The sequence below is a fragment of the Theropithecus gelada genome, chromosome 13 (assembly GCF_003255815.1).
Source record: "Theropithecus gelada isolate Dixy chromosome 13, Tgel_1.0, whole genome shotgun sequence".
In the NCBI taxonomy this organism is placed as follows: Eukaryota; Metazoa; Chordata; class Mammalia; order Primates; family Cercopithecidae; genus Theropithecus; species Theropithecus gelada.
This window is the reverse complement of record NC_037681.1, coordinates 47,761,873-47,776,665: the sequence shown is the minus strand read 5'-3', so window position 1 is coordinate 47,776,665 and position 14,793 is coordinate 47,761,873. Positions and strand designations below refer to the sequence as shown.

Here is a 14,793-nt window from a genome sequence, read left to right as displayed (position 1 = left end):
AGCTCCGCCTCCCGGGTTTTTACGCCATTCTCCTGCCTCAGCCTCCCGAGTAGCCGGGACTACAGGCGCCTGCCACCTCGCCCGGCTAGTTTTTCGTATTTTTCAGTAGAGACGGGGTTTCACCGTGTTAGCCAGGATGGTCTCGAACTCCTGACCTCGTGATCCGCCCATCTCGGCCTCCCAAAGTGCTGGGATTACAGGCTTGAGCCACCGCGCCCGGCCTCTTTTTGCTTTCTTGACGGTGTCTTTTGAAACAAAAGTTTTTGCTTTTGATAAAGTCCAATTTGTCTATTTTGTTTGTTTTTATTAAGAAGCTTTGCCTAACCCAAAGTCACAACAATTTTCTCTTAGGTTTTCTTCTGAGAGTTGTATAGTTTTAGCTGTTACATTTAAGTCTGTGATCCATTTTGAGTGAATTTTTATGAATGGTGTGAGGGAGTGATCCAACTTCATTCTGTTGTGTGTGGATATCAAGTTGTCCCAGCACTATTTGTTTAAACCACTGTTCTTTTCCCCCATTGAATTATCTTGGCATCATTGTCAGAGATAAATTGACCGTAAATATGAGGGTTTTATTTCTGAACTCTCAAGTCCATTTCATTGGTCTACATGTCCCTATGCCAGTAATACACTATCTTGGTTACTGTAGCTTTTTAGTACGTTTTGAAATGTCTTTAAAATTCGTTATGGGGGTTATGCAGCATCTGTAGATCAATTGGGGGAGTATTACAGGCGTGAGCCGCCACGCCCAGCTGACTCAGTTTTTCATAGATGTACTCTATCAGGTTTAGGAAGTTCCCTTTTATTCCTAGGTTGTTGAGTCTATTTTATATATATATTTTTAGAGACAGTCTTGCTCTGTCACTCAGGCTGTAGCACAGTGGCTCAGTCATAGCTCACTGCAGCCTTGAACTCCTAGGTTCAAGAGATCCACCTGCCTCCGCCTTCTTAGTAGCTGGGGTTACATGCATACACCACCATACTGGGCTAATTTTTAAAAATTTTTTATAGAGACAGGGTCTTAACTGTGTTGCCCAGACTGGCATTCTGACATTGAGTCTTTTTATCATTAATAAGCACTGGATTTTGTCAAGTGCCTTTTATAATATCTATCGAGATGATCATCGGGTTTTGTTCTTTAGTCTACTGATACACTATATTACATTAAATGATTTTTTTGAATGTTAAACCAACCTTGCATTTTTTTGGTGTATAAATCTTACTTGATCATTGTGTATTACCCTTTTATATGGTGCTGGATTTAGTTTGCTACTATTTTGTTGAGGATTTTTGTGTCTATATTCATAAGAGATAATTGGTCTGTAGTTTGTCGTGATGTCTCTGTCTGGTTTTGGAATCAGGGTAATACTGGCCTCATAGAATGAATTGGGAAGTGTTGCCTTCTTTTCGATGTGATGGAAGAGTTTGTGAATCATTGGTATTAATTTTTCTGTAAATGTTTGGTAGAATTCACCAATAAAGCCATCTGAGCCTGGGCTCTTCTTTGTGGAAAGTTTTCGGCTTTTTTTTTTTTTTTTTTTTCCTTTAAAAATTTTCATTGTGGCTGGGTGCGGTGGCTTACGCCTGTAATCCCAGCACTTTGGGAGGCCGAGGCGGGCGGATCACCTGAGGTCGGGAGTTTGAGACCAGCCTGATCAATATGGAGAAACCCTGTCTCTACTAAAAATACAAAATTAGCCGGGCATGGTGGTGCATGCCTGTAATCCCAGCTACTCAGGAGGCTGAGGAGGGAGAATCACTTGACCAGGAAGGCAGAGGTTGCAGTGAGCCTAGATCATGCCATTGTACTCCAGCCTGGGCAACAAGAGTGAAACTCTGTTTCAAGAAGAAAAAAAAAAAATTTCATTGTGATAAAATACACGTAACATAAAAATTACCATCTTAATCATTTCTTTTTTTTTTTTTTTTTTTTTTTTTGAGACAATCTTGCTCTGTCACCTATGCTGGAGTGCAGTGGTGCAATCCTGGCTCACTGCAACCTCCGCCTCCTGGGCTCAAGAGATTCTTCTGCCTCAGCCTCCTGAGTAGCTGGGATTATAGGCGTGCACCACCATGCCCAGTTAATTTTTGTATTTTTAGTAGAGACGAGGTTTCTCCATGTTGACCAGGCTGGTCTCTAACTCCTCACCTCAAGTGATCCGCCCGCCTCGGCCTCCCAAAGTACTGGGATTACAGGCATGAGCCACCACGCCCAGCCTGAATGATTTTTTAATGTACAGTTGAGTAGTATTTAGTACATTCACATTGTTGTGCACCCAGTTTCCAGAACTCTTCGTCCTACAAAACCGAAACTCTATACCCGTTAAATAAGTCCCCATTCTCTTTTCCTCAGCTCATGGTAAACAGCATTCTACTTTCAGTCCCTATGAATTTGATTACTTTAGATACTTCATACTGTAAGTGGAATCATACAGTATTTGTCTTTTAGTGACTGCCTAATTTTTTTTATTTTTTTGAGACAGGGTCTTGCTGTGTCGTCCAGGCTGGAGTACAGTGGTGCCATCTCGGCTCACTGCAACCTCCGCCTCCAGGGTTCAAGTGATTCTCCTTCCTTGGCCTCCCAAGTAGCTGGGATTACAGGTGCTTGCCACAACACCCAGCTGATTTTTGTATTTTTAGGTAGAGATGGGGTTTCACCATGTTGGCCAGGCTGGTCTTGAGCTCCTGACCTCAAATTATCTGCCTGCCTTGGCCTCCCAAAGTGCTGGGATTACAGGCGTGAGCCACCGTGTCTGGCCTCCATGTTGTTTTTCACAACACCTCTATCATTTACTTTTCCACCAGCAGTACACAAGAATTTCAGTTTCTCCACGTTCTTGCTAACAGTTGTTATTATCTGGTTTTTTTTTTTTAATGGTTTCTTTCTTTTTTTTTTTTTTTTTTTTTTGAGACAGGGTCTTATTCTTGCTTGTGCTGGAGTGCAGTGGTGCTCTGTGATAGCTCACTGCAGCCTCAACCTCTGGGCTCAAGCAGTCCTGCCACCTCAGCCTCCACATAGATGGGACTGCAGGTGTGCACCATCATACATGGCTAATTTTAAAACCCCATCTCTACGCAAAATAAAAAATTAGGCCGGGCGCGGTGGCTCAAGCCTGTAATCCCAGCACTTTCGGAGTCTGAGGCAGGTGGATCACGAGATCAGGAGATAAAGACCATCCTGGCTAACACGGTGAAACCCTGTCTCTACTAAAAATACAAAATTCGTCGGGCGTGGTAGCAGGCGCCTGTAGTCCCAGCTACTCAGGAGTCTGAGGCAGGAGAATGGCATGAACCCAGGAGGCTGAGCTTGCAGTGAGTTGAGATTGCGCCACTTCACTCCAGCCTGGACGACAGAGTGAGACTCCGTCTCCAAATAAGTAAATAAGCTAGGTGTGGTGGCATGCACCTGTAGTCCCAGCTACTCAGGAGGCTGAGGCAGGAGAATTGCTTGAACCTGGGAGGTGGAAGTTGCGGGGAGCCAAGATTGCGCCACTGCACTCCAGCCTGGCGACAGTAATAATAATAATTTTACTGTGGGCTGGCGTGGTGGCTCATGCCTAAATCCCAGCACTTTGGGAGGCTGAGGCAGGAGGATCACCTGAGGTCGGGAGTTTGAGGCCAGCCTGGGCAACATGGTGGAACTCCGTGTCTACTAAAAATATAAAAATTAGCCAGGCGTGGTGGCATGTACCTGTAATCCCAGCTACTTGGGAGGCTGAGGCATGAGAATCACTTGAACCTGGGTTGCGGAGGTTGTAGTGAGCTGAGATCACGCCACTGTACTCCAGCCTGGGTGACAGAGGGAGGCTCACTCTCTCTCAAAAAAAAAAAAAAAAAAAAACCAACAAAACAAAGTAATCCAGGAACAACAACATGATGAAGGAAAATTCAGCAGGACTCAGTGATTGATGGTGGAAGACAGCCAGGAAGTTAAGCTTGACTCTGGGATTAAGTGTTGCCTGGGAGAGTTAAGATTCCATTTACAGAAATAAGAACTATAGGGGAACCTCTGATTTTTTTTGCAGACTGCTGATTTCCTGATTACATGTGTTAAGTTTGAGGTATAGAAAGAAAGAACATCCTGGCCGGGTGCATGGCTCACGCCTGTAATCCCAGCACTTTGGGAGGCCAAGGTGGGCGGATCACAAGGTCCAGGAGATTGAGACCATCCTGGCCAACATGGTGAAATCCCATCTCTACTAAAAATACAAGAATTAGCTGGGCGTGGTGGCATGTGCCTGTTATCCCAGCACAGAGAGAGAGAGAGAAAGAAAAGAAAAGGAGAAGAGAGAGAGAGAGAGAGAGAGAACATCCTATAGAAACAGGCAGTCAGAGGTATAGAACTACACAGAATCCAAGAGATCTTTCAAAAAAAGTGACATGCAGCAAGAGAAACTATCAAGGGGGTAAACTTACAACCTATAGAATGGGAGAAAATATTCACAAAGTATACATCCAACAAAGGTCTAATATACAAAATCTATAAGGAACCTAACAAGCAAAAAGCAAACAACCCCATTAAAAAGTGGGCGAAGGACATGAACAGATACTTCTCAAAAGATGTACATGTGGCCCACAAACATGAAAAAATGCTCATCTCTAATCATCAGACAAATGCAAATCAGAGCCACAAAGAGATACCATCTCACACCAGTCAGAACAGCTTTTGTTAAAATGTCAAAAAATGAGAGACATTGGTAAGGCTGCAGAGGAAAGCAGACACTTGTGCACTGTTTTTGAGGGTATAAATTAATTTAGTCTAGGCACTGTCAGTTTGGAGATTTCTCAAAGAACTAGAAGTCGAACTACCATTAGACCCAGCAATCTGATTGCTGGGTATACACCCAAAGGAAAATAAATCATTTTTCCAAAAGAACATATGTACGTGTATGTTCATTGCAGCACTATTCACAATAGCAAAAACTGAATCAACCCAGGTGCCCATCAGTGGTGGACTGGATAAAGAAAATATGGTATATAGCTACCATGGAATACTATGCACCCATTAAAAAGAATGAAACCATGTCTTTGCAACAACATGAATGTGGCTGGAGGGCATTATCCTAAGTGAACTAACACAGAAACAGAAAACCAAATACTGCATGTTCTCACTTGTAAGTGGGAGCTGAACATCAAGTACACATGGATATAAAGATGGCAACAATAGACACTGGGGTCTGTTAGAGGTGGTGGTGCAGGGGGTAGGGAGTGGGGGTGGCAGAGGAACAGCTGAAAAACCACCTATTTGATACTATACCCACCACCTGGGAAAGGGGCTCAGTCATACCCCAAACCTCAGCATCACACAGTATATACCTTTGTAACAAACTTACACATGTATTCCCTGATTCTAAAATAAACATTGAAAAAGAAAAGGAAACTGACATGATTTGTGCTGTTTAATCCCACATAATGGCTAGGGGAAATGAAGTCTGCAGAATGGCTATTTGGGCATGTTGCTGAGATGAGGTCTCACTATGTTGCCCAGGCTGGTCTTGAACTCCTGACCTCAAACAATCCTCCTGCCTTGACCTCCCAAAATGTTGAGATTACATGCATGAGCCACTGCCAAAATGGCTATTTGGATTGCTGTTAAGGTTATTACATTCTCTGTGAAGTAAGATCTTGAAGGAGAAGGATTTGAGATCAGGAGTTTAAGAGAAATTGTCAATCTAGGAAGAGAGGAGAATTTCTGTGTTTGGCCAGGCACGGTGGCTCATGCCTATAATCCCAGCATTTTGGGAGGCTGAGGTGGGCAGATCACTTGAGCTCAGGAGTTTGAGACAAGCCTGGGCAACATGGTAAAACCCCATCTCTACTGAAAATACAAAAATTGGCTGGGCATGGTGGCAGGTGCATACTGTAATTTCAGCTACTCGGGAGACTGAAGCAGGGGAATTGCTTGAACCTGGGAGGTGGAGGTTACAGTGAGCCTAGATTGCGCCACTGCACTCCAGCCTGGGAGACTCCATCTCAAAAAAAAAAAAAAAGAAAGAAAACAAGATGCTGAATTGAAGTAGTGACCATAGTCAATGTGATCCCATAACTTTTTTTTCTTTTAGAGACGGGGTCTCCCTCTGTCACCCAGGCTGGAGTGCTGTGGTGCATCATAACTTTCTGCAGCCTTGACCTCCTGGGCTCAGGTGGTCCTCTTGCCTCAGTGTTCCGAGTAGTTAGGATTGACTGCAGGTGCATGCTGCTATGCCTGGCTAATTTTAAAATTTTTTTGTAGAGGCGGGGTCTTGCTGTGTTGCCTAGGCTGCTCTCCAACTCCTGATCTCAATCATTCCCTCCTGCCTACCTTCCCAAAGCGCTGGGATTACAGGTGTGAGCCAGCGCACCCAGCCAATCTCATAACATTTTATGACTAGCAAACTTAGTAGTCCTGATTCAGGCATAAATCAGTTGGTGGGGTTATACAAGGTTGGGTGAGTTTTTCTAGATTGCTGAGAGACCATGTTGAAATACTTGGCTCTGTCTCAGGGACAGAGAGAAGCAAAGGTATGGGTAAAGGTTATGAGCAAAGATGTAAAAGGAGAAAATTAAAGTGTTTTGAGAAGGTGAAGCAGTTCCAAATCATAATATAGATCCCAAGCTTCACCAAGAAGTGAAGGAGATGGTAATTGTGCAATAGTTCTCGGGAGTGAGACCTCAAGGTGTAAGATGAATCTTTATTGTGCATGGTCCTCTTTGAGAGGAACAAAAAAGAAAAATGTGAAATGGGTGCTAAATTTCAGAGCAGAATATACATGTATGTGTGTGTATGTATGTATGTGTGTATGTATATATATTTACGTAGCAAATTCCAGTTTACAAAGGGCTTTTATGTGTTTTGCATCATTATCAACAGTTCTGTGATGATGTGGGTGTGGTAGATGTTATTCCACATCACAGAGGATAAAATTGAGGCACACCGTAAGGTAGCTGACCAGAGATCATGCAGTATATGGTAGAATGGCAACTTGAGGCCAATTCTTAGGTGTGTTTGTTGTCCTTATTCAGAATGGAACAATGTGGTTTATTGCACAAAAATTTAAAAATGAATGTCGAAAAGTAGAAATTATTACCCAAATCTCACCCTCTGTGGTTGTTTGCTATGTGATCTTCCAGACTCACATATACATGTAGATACTTTAACTTTTTGCTTTTAACTACTTAAGATATTATGAACTCATTTCCAAATTAACATATATTTGCTTTTAACAGCTACATGTATTCCACTGGAGATACGTACCATTTGTAATCTATTCCTGGAAATTTAGATGGTTACAACTGTTTTTTATTTTTATTTTTTTTATTTTTTAATTTTTTTTTTTGAGACGGAGTCTCACTCTGTCACCCAGGCTGGAGTACAGTAGTGTTATCTTCACTCACTACAACCTCCACCTTCTGGGTTTAAGTGATTCTCCTGCCTCAGCCTTCTGAGTAGCTGGGACTACAGGCACACACCACCACGCCCAGCTAATTTTTGTATTTTTAGTAGAGATGGGGTTTCATCATGTTGGCCAGGATGGTATCAATCTCTTGACTTAGTGATCCACCCGTCTTAGTGATCCGCCCGCCTCCACCTTCCAAAGTGCTGGGATTACAGGCGTGAGCCACCGTGCCCGACCTCAACTGTTTTTTATTATAAATAATGCTGTATACAGCCTGTCCAACACTTTGGGAGGCCAAGGCAGGCGAATCGCAAGGTCAGAAGTTCGAGACCAGGCTGACCAACATGGTGAAACCCCATTTCCACTAAAAATACAAAAGTTAGCAAGGCGTGGTGGCACACACCTGTAATCTCAGCTATTCAGCAGGCAGAGGCAGGAGAATCACTTGAACCCAGGAGGCGGAGGTTGCAGTGAGCCAAGATTGCACCACTGCACTCCAGCCTGGGTGACAGAGCGAGACTCCATCTCAGAAACAAAGAAGAAAAAAAAATCCTTTATTCTGGTTTTCCCGTAGTTTCCACAGATCCAAAAGGGTCAGGTTTATTTCCAGCAGCCAAATATTCTGTCATTTGGACTGAGATATCTCCTAGGTTGAGGTTATTATAGAGGTAGTAACCTGATTCTTCCTTTTCTCCTTCCCCTTTCCTCCTTTGCCTCCCTCCTTTCTTTCTCTGTATTTATTTTATCATTCCATTTTCCTTTCTTATTTCTAGGCCATATAGGCCAGCCAGGGAAAAGTTAGTAAGGTGTGACATTGATCCCTATGACTTGAGGAATATTCTTTGACCCTGAGACATGCCAATTATGCTGTCCTTTTCCTAGGATGCTCACAACTGTATTCCTGAGCTGGACAGTGAGACAGCCATGTTTTCTGTCTACGATGGACATGGAGGTAACTTTAACAAATCATATTGGTAACATTCTAGGACCCCAGTTCCAGACGTTCCAGGGCAAGAACAGTCCCCTTGTTTCCAGGGTCTGGCCCTCAATATCATTTCCTGCCTGGTGCTGTTTTTCTGTATTCTGTCATTCTTTTTTCCCAGTAGGTACTGTATTGGTTTATAATCTCACCAGGACTTGTTTTAATCCAAAGAGCCTCTTTCTCTTTTTTTATTTTTATTTTTTAAAATTTTTAGGCAGGGCGCGGTAGCTCATGCCTGTAATCTCAGCCCAGTGGATCACGAAGTCAGGAGTTCGAGACCAGCCTGACCAATATGGTGAAACCCCATCTCTTCTAAAAATACAAAAATTAGCTGGGCATGGTGGCTTGTGCCTGTAGTCCCAGCTGCTCAGAAGGCTGAGGCAGGAGAATTGCTTGAACCTGGGAGGTGGAGGTTGCAGTGAGCCAAGACCATGCCTCTGCACTCCAGCCTGGGCAACAGAGCAAGACCCTGTCTTTAAAAAAAAAAAGAAAAAGAAAAAGAAAATTGTATCCAGATGAGCTGATTCTTTATCTTTTTTTCACTGGAGAACTAAGTATACATGTGAGAAAAGACGAGTTATATTAATATACCAGAGAGAATTGATGGTGAAATCCATTTTTTTGGACCAGAACTTCCCCAAACAGTGTCCTTCAAATAGGGTTAAGGGGTGCTAAGATATTTATCCCCTCAACCCTTGGGGTTCACTCCACTATGGCATATAAATATTGTATCACTTTCTATGTGTGGGGAGCAGTGCTCCAGGTGACTTTCCTTCCTTTCCTTCTAGGGGAGGAAGTTGCCTTGTACTGTGCCAAATATCTTCCTGATATCATCAAAGATCAGAAGGCCTACAAGGAAGGCAAGCTACAGAAGGTCTGTCTGCTTACACTGCCCATTCCTCACTTGTGTAGGCTTTTCCCTTGTTCTGTAGCCCTTGGGCTTTTCCTTTCTTTTTGTCCCCTAGCTGCTGCTGCTTATTTCCTCTTGAAGAATTCTGTTCCTAAAACGAGCTTATTGGCCACCTTTTAGACTTACCTTACTATTCCTAGGCCTCTGAACTGTTTTTATCTGTGAGTGTCTCTTACTGTGGTAGCTCACACTCTAATTTGTATTCCATCCTTGTGCTCAGGATTGTACATCGGGAGTTCATTTTGTACTAGTCTTAGACTATTTTGCTTATATTTAGGCTTTAGAAGATGCCTTCTTGGCTATTGATGCCAAACTGACCACTGAGGAAGTCATTAAAGAGCTGGCACAGATTGCAGGGCGACCCACTGAGGATGAAGATGAAAAGGAAAAAGTAGCTGATGAAGATGATGGTGAGTGTGGCATCCCTTGTTTGAGGGGAAATCAGCATTTTAAGAAATATTCTTTAATATTTCTTATCAATTCTAAGATAGGATGGCTTTCTAGGGACCTGGGGAGTCCTTATGTTAAAGAAACCTATGGTGTTCTCCTGCATTGTACGTGGTTATGAAAAGGAGAGAGAGAATTATCTTTGTTGAGTGGCATCTGAGCTGTAAACATTGTATATACATTATCTTTTGTCATTGTGATGGGATCTTCCTGGTTCCTGCTGGTATTTATGTGCTTTTTTTTTTCCCCCTCAAGACTGGAGCAGTTATTAGCCCCAATAGCCAGTCATTAAGCCTAAATCCTAATTCTACAATAGCACTGTGGGCTTCCTGGATCCTCAGCCAGAATAGAGTTTTTACAACTTAACAATAACAAATGAGACGTCAGAGGGGAAGTATAGTAACTAGTGTTGTTTTGATTAAGAAGGGGATGAAACACAAAAACCAAAGAAGTCTGTGGAGGAGGAGGAGCTAGGGCATGTTCTTCTGAGACTTGATGAGCAAGAGGAACCTTAGGAGTGGGAGGTTGTGGGGAAGTTAGAGGCTGTAAGGGCTGTTGAGATAGTGAGATGAACGGATCCCATGAGGAGTCTGGCATGGGGGCTCTGATTTAGCCTCTTCCCTGCAGTGGACAATGAGGAGGCTGCACTGCTGCATGAAGAGGCTACCATGACTATTGAAGAGCTGCTGACACGCTACGGGCAGAACTGTCACAAGGGCCCTCCCCACAGCAAATCTGGAGCTGGGACAGGCGAGGAACCAGGGTCCCAGGGCCTCAATGGGGAGGCAGGACCTGAGGACTCAACTAGGGAAACTCCTTCACAGGAAAATGGCCCCACAGCCAAGGCCTACACAGGCTTTTCCTCCAACTCGGAACGTGGGACTGAGGCAGGCCAAGTTGGTGAGCCTGGCATTCCCACTGGAGAGGCTGGGCCTTCCTGCTCTTCAGCCTCTGACAAGCTGCCTCGAGTTGCTAAGTCCAAGTTCTTTGAGGACAGTGAGGATGAGTCAGATGAGGCGGAGGAGGAAGAGGAAGACAGTGAGGTAAGGGCCTGTGAGGGCAGGCAGATGCTGAAGTTGCAGAGAGGTCCTGTTTGGTTGCCGTCTGTAGTTTTCAACTCTCCTCCTGTTTTGACATCATCCCCTAAGACCCACTGTATTCTAAGCTTTAGCCTTGAATTCACTGAGCTCCGTCATCACAGGTACCATTTGCTTTCTTACCTCTTCCTTTGTTGATACTATAACAAGCAGATCTAGTTCTGGCCTTTCAGAGTCTGTCTCCTAGAGAGAGAACAAGAATATAGTTGTTACCTTGGCTAGTTAGCCGTATTCTTCTCTGGACAATTTTTCTGGCCACAGTGCCTGAAAGATACTTTTGGCTGGCAGCCCTTGCCTTGTCCTGGGCTTTTTGCTAGTGATTGCTAAGCCCAGTTCAGGATGTCAGTTATACTCATGCTAGCCCTTTCCATCCCCCCAATTTTCATGACCATATACTTGTATCTTTCAGTGTTTTGAGGACCTGTGTTCAGTCAGGGCCTCTTGATTCTGAGTATGAGCTGGGGGGAGGGAAGGGATCATCCCAGTCTCAGCAGTCTGGGATCCTCCTCCTGGCAGGAATGCAGTGAGGAAGAGGATGGCTACAGCAGTGAGGAGGCAGAGAATGAGGAAGATGAGGATGACACCGAGGAGGCTGAAGAGGACGATGAAGAAGAAGAAGAAGAAGAGATGATGGTGCCAGGGATGGAAGGCAAAGAGGAGGTGTGTGGGGAATGGGAGCAATGAGTCTTGAAAGGCCACAAGGCAGGTGTGAATCCCCTAATTTTGATTTTGAGACAGGGGAAGGGGATCCCCCTGATACTTTAGGATGGAAGTGATAGTAATAGGGATTTATTCCGCAAGGGGGATGAGATGGTAAGCCTTTGGGGTCTAATTATCTAAAAACACAGGAGAGGGAGTGTGCTGCTGTCTCTAGAAAGATGAAATCTGTGCCTCTCCTATTTGTTAAAGCTTTCTTGGGGGTCCCAGTGAAAGCAAGCATAGGTGAATGGTCAGGAGCACATCAGTGAGGAACTCATGTTCAGAAGCTCCCATGATGCTCCCTTTCTTCCTCTTTAGCCTGGCTCTGACAGTGGTACAACAGCGGTGGTGGCCCTGATAAGAGGGAAGCAGTTGATTGTAGCCAATGCAGGAGACTCTCGCTGTGTGGTATCTGAGGCTGGCAAAGCTTTAGATATGTCCTATGATCACAAACCAGAGGATGAAGTAGAACTAGCACGCATCAAGAATGCTGGTGGCAAGGTCACCATGGATGGGCGAGTCAACGGGGGCCTCAACCTCTCCAGAGCCATTGGTAAGGGCCAAGAAACCGGAAAACACTTCTAGGGTCTTGCTCTCTGTCCCAGACTACCTAGTAGCAAACTTTAATCTTCTTAGTGCTTGTGCCTTTCAAAGCACTTCAGTATCTACTACCTCTGTTCTTATATTCCTGTGAAATAGCTAAGATGGGTATAGGTATCATTATATATAGGTATCTTTTTTTTTTTTTTTGAGACGGAGTTTTTACTCTTGTTGCCCAGGCTGGAGTGCAATGGCGTGATCTCAGCTCACTGCAACCACCACCTCCCAGGTTCAAGCAGTTCTCCTGCCTCAGCCTCCTGAGCGGCTGGGATTACAGACATGCGCCACCACACCTGGCTAATTTTGTTTTTTTTTTTTTTTTTTTGAGACGGAGTCTCGCTCTGTCGCCCGGGCTGGAGTGCAGTGGCGCGATCTCGGCTCACTGCAAGCTCCGCCTCCCGGGTTCCCGCCATTCTCCTGCCTCAGCCTCCCAAGTAGCTGGGACTACAGGCACCCGCCACCTCGCCCGGCTAATTTTTTTGTATTTTTTTAGTAGAGACGGGGTTTCACCGTGTTAGCCAGGATGGTCTCGATCTCCTGACCTCGTGATCCACCCGTCTCGGCCTCCCAAAGTGCTGGGATTACAGGCTTGAGCCACCGCGCCCGGCCAATTTTGTATTTTTTTTAGTAGAGACGGGATTTCTTGGTCAGGCTGGTCTCGACCTCCTGACCTCAGGCACGCCTCAGCCTCCTAAAGGGCTGAGATTACGGTATGAGCCACTGCGCCTGGCTATGTAGGTATTATTATATCCATCTTATGTAACATTTGAATGATGAACAAGACCGGTGAGTGACTTTCTTAAGGTTCAGCAGTCTGGTGGCAGGGTTGAAACTAGAAAAACTAGGACTCAGTTCTCCATTCCACTAGATTGTGGAACTTTGTAAAGAAGGGAAATGAATGGCAAGGTTTGACCTGCCACAAACACAAGTCTGTGGGAAAAGTATCCAAACTGCTCATCAACCAACCATTCCTTTACTCCAGGGGACCACTTCTATAAGAGAAACAAGAACCTGCCACCCGAGGAACAGATGATTTCAGCCCTTCCTGACATCAAGGTGCTGACTCTCACTGACGACCATGAATTCATGGTCATTGCCTGTGATGGCATCTGGTGAGCACTGGCAGAATGCCCTAAATTCCCCTTTCTGCAGCATTTCTTCTCTTATAGGGCTTAGGGCACCTCTAGGATTAGAACCTAGGCAGACCTAGACCTCTTGGTGAGTGAAGAGCACCCAGACTAAGGCAGAGCTGAGAATTTCTGTAGTTATTTACACTGGCCTGGGCCACCACCTCTGTCCATACTCCTCTACTCTGCCTTGGTGAGACTGGAAGATTCTGACTGTTGTTCTCGACCCCAGGAATGTGATGAGCAGCCAGGAAGTTGTAGACTTCATTCAATCAAAGATCAGCCAGCGTGATGAAAATGGGGAGCTTCGGTTATTGTCATCCATTGTGGAAGAGGTGAGTACCAAGGTGCAGAAGAGAAGGTGTTTGGTCTGCATAGCCAGGGTTTACTCTTTTCATCTGAGCTAAGTCGGCAGTCTGGGAGCAGTACCATTAATTGCTGACAGACGCTAAACCCCGACTACAAAGTTCCACCTTCTCTCATTTCTCTGACTTAGCCTTATGCCTTATGGACTAGCAAGTGGGCTGTTTTGTGATACCTCTTGCCCATTTCTCTCCTTCTATCACCCTGACTCAGCAGGCCAGCCCTCTTGTGGGACTCTAGGTTCCCAGCAAGGTGTTCAAACCCTGTGGCTGAGCTACCCCCATCCCTTTTGTAGCTGCTGGATCAGTGCCTGGCACCAGACACTTCTGGGGATGGTACAGGGTGTGACAACATGACCTGCATCATCATCTGCTTCAAGCCCCGAAACACAGCAGAGCTCCAGCCAGAGAGTGGCAAGCGGAAACTAGAGGAAGTGCTCTCTACTGAGGGGGCTGAAGAAAATGGCAACAGCGACAAGAAGAAGAAGGCCAAGCGGGACTAGCAGTCATCCAGACCCCTGCCCACCTAGACTGTTTTCTGAGCCCTCCGGACCTGAGACTGAGTTTTGTCTTTTTCCTTTAGCCTTAGCAGTGGGTATGAGGTGTGCAGGGGGAGCTGGGTGGCTTCAGTCCGCCCATTCCAAAGAGGGCTCTCCCTCCACACAGCAGCCGGGAGCCTCTGCTGTCCTCCCCAACCGCCTCTTTGCTCCTCGGGCTCATCACCGGTCCTGTGCCTGTGCTCTGTTGTGTTGGAGGGAAGGACTGGCGGTTCTGGTTTTTACTCTGTGAACACTTTATTTAAGGACATTCTTTTTTATCGGCGGCTCCATGGCCCCTCGGCCGCTTGCACCCGCTCTCTGTTGTACACTTTCAGTCAACACTTTTTCAGACTAAAGGCCAAAACCTAATCGTGCGCATCGTGTCCTTTTTTTTCTGCTGCTGTGGCCCCAGACTTGGCCCCATCGGTAACATCTGGCGAGCCCCCATGTGAGTGCGTGCGTGTGTGCCCCGCGTGTGTGTAGGGGAGCCCCGAGCGAGCTGCTGGAAGGTCGGCCTGGCGGGCGTCGCGGCTACCCCTCGCCCCCTCCTCGAGCCAGAAATGCTCTCCTGGTTTCCTCAGGGAGGGGTCGGGACCGGTCTGGCGGGCCTGAAACCTGGAGTCGTGCTGGAGGCCTCCTGCGCGGCTCCCCGGC

At 45.6% G+C, this 14,793-nt stretch overlaps 1 protein-coding gene across 1 annotated transcript in view; it reads left to right on the top strand.

The window, feature by feature from the left end:
- Positions 1-14,512, top strand: part of PPM1G (protein phosphatase, Mg2+/Mn2+ dependent 1G) — a 26,632-nt gene extending 12,120 nt beyond the window's left edge. The window contains exons 2-10 of the mRNA XM_025405703.1: positions 8,259-8,328; positions 9,147-9,232; positions 9,546-9,678; positions 10,343-10,758; positions 11,329-11,472; positions 11,830-12,064; positions 13,094-13,223; positions 13,471-13,573; positions 13,897-14,512. Coding sequence (XP_025261488.1) covers positions 8,259-8,328; positions 9,147-9,232; positions 9,546-9,678; positions 10,343-10,758; positions 11,329-11,472; positions 11,830-12,064; positions 13,094-13,223; positions 13,471-13,573; positions 13,897-14,103 — 1,524 coding nt within the window. The 3' untranslated portion in view covers positions 14,104-14,512. The remainder of the gene's footprint in view (positions 1-8,258; positions 8,329-9,146; positions 9,233-9,545; positions 9,679-10,342; positions 10,759-11,328; positions 11,473-11,829; positions 12,065-13,093; positions 13,224-13,470; positions 13,574-13,896) is intronic.
- The last annotated feature ends 281 nt before the right edge of the window (positions 14,513-14,793 follow it).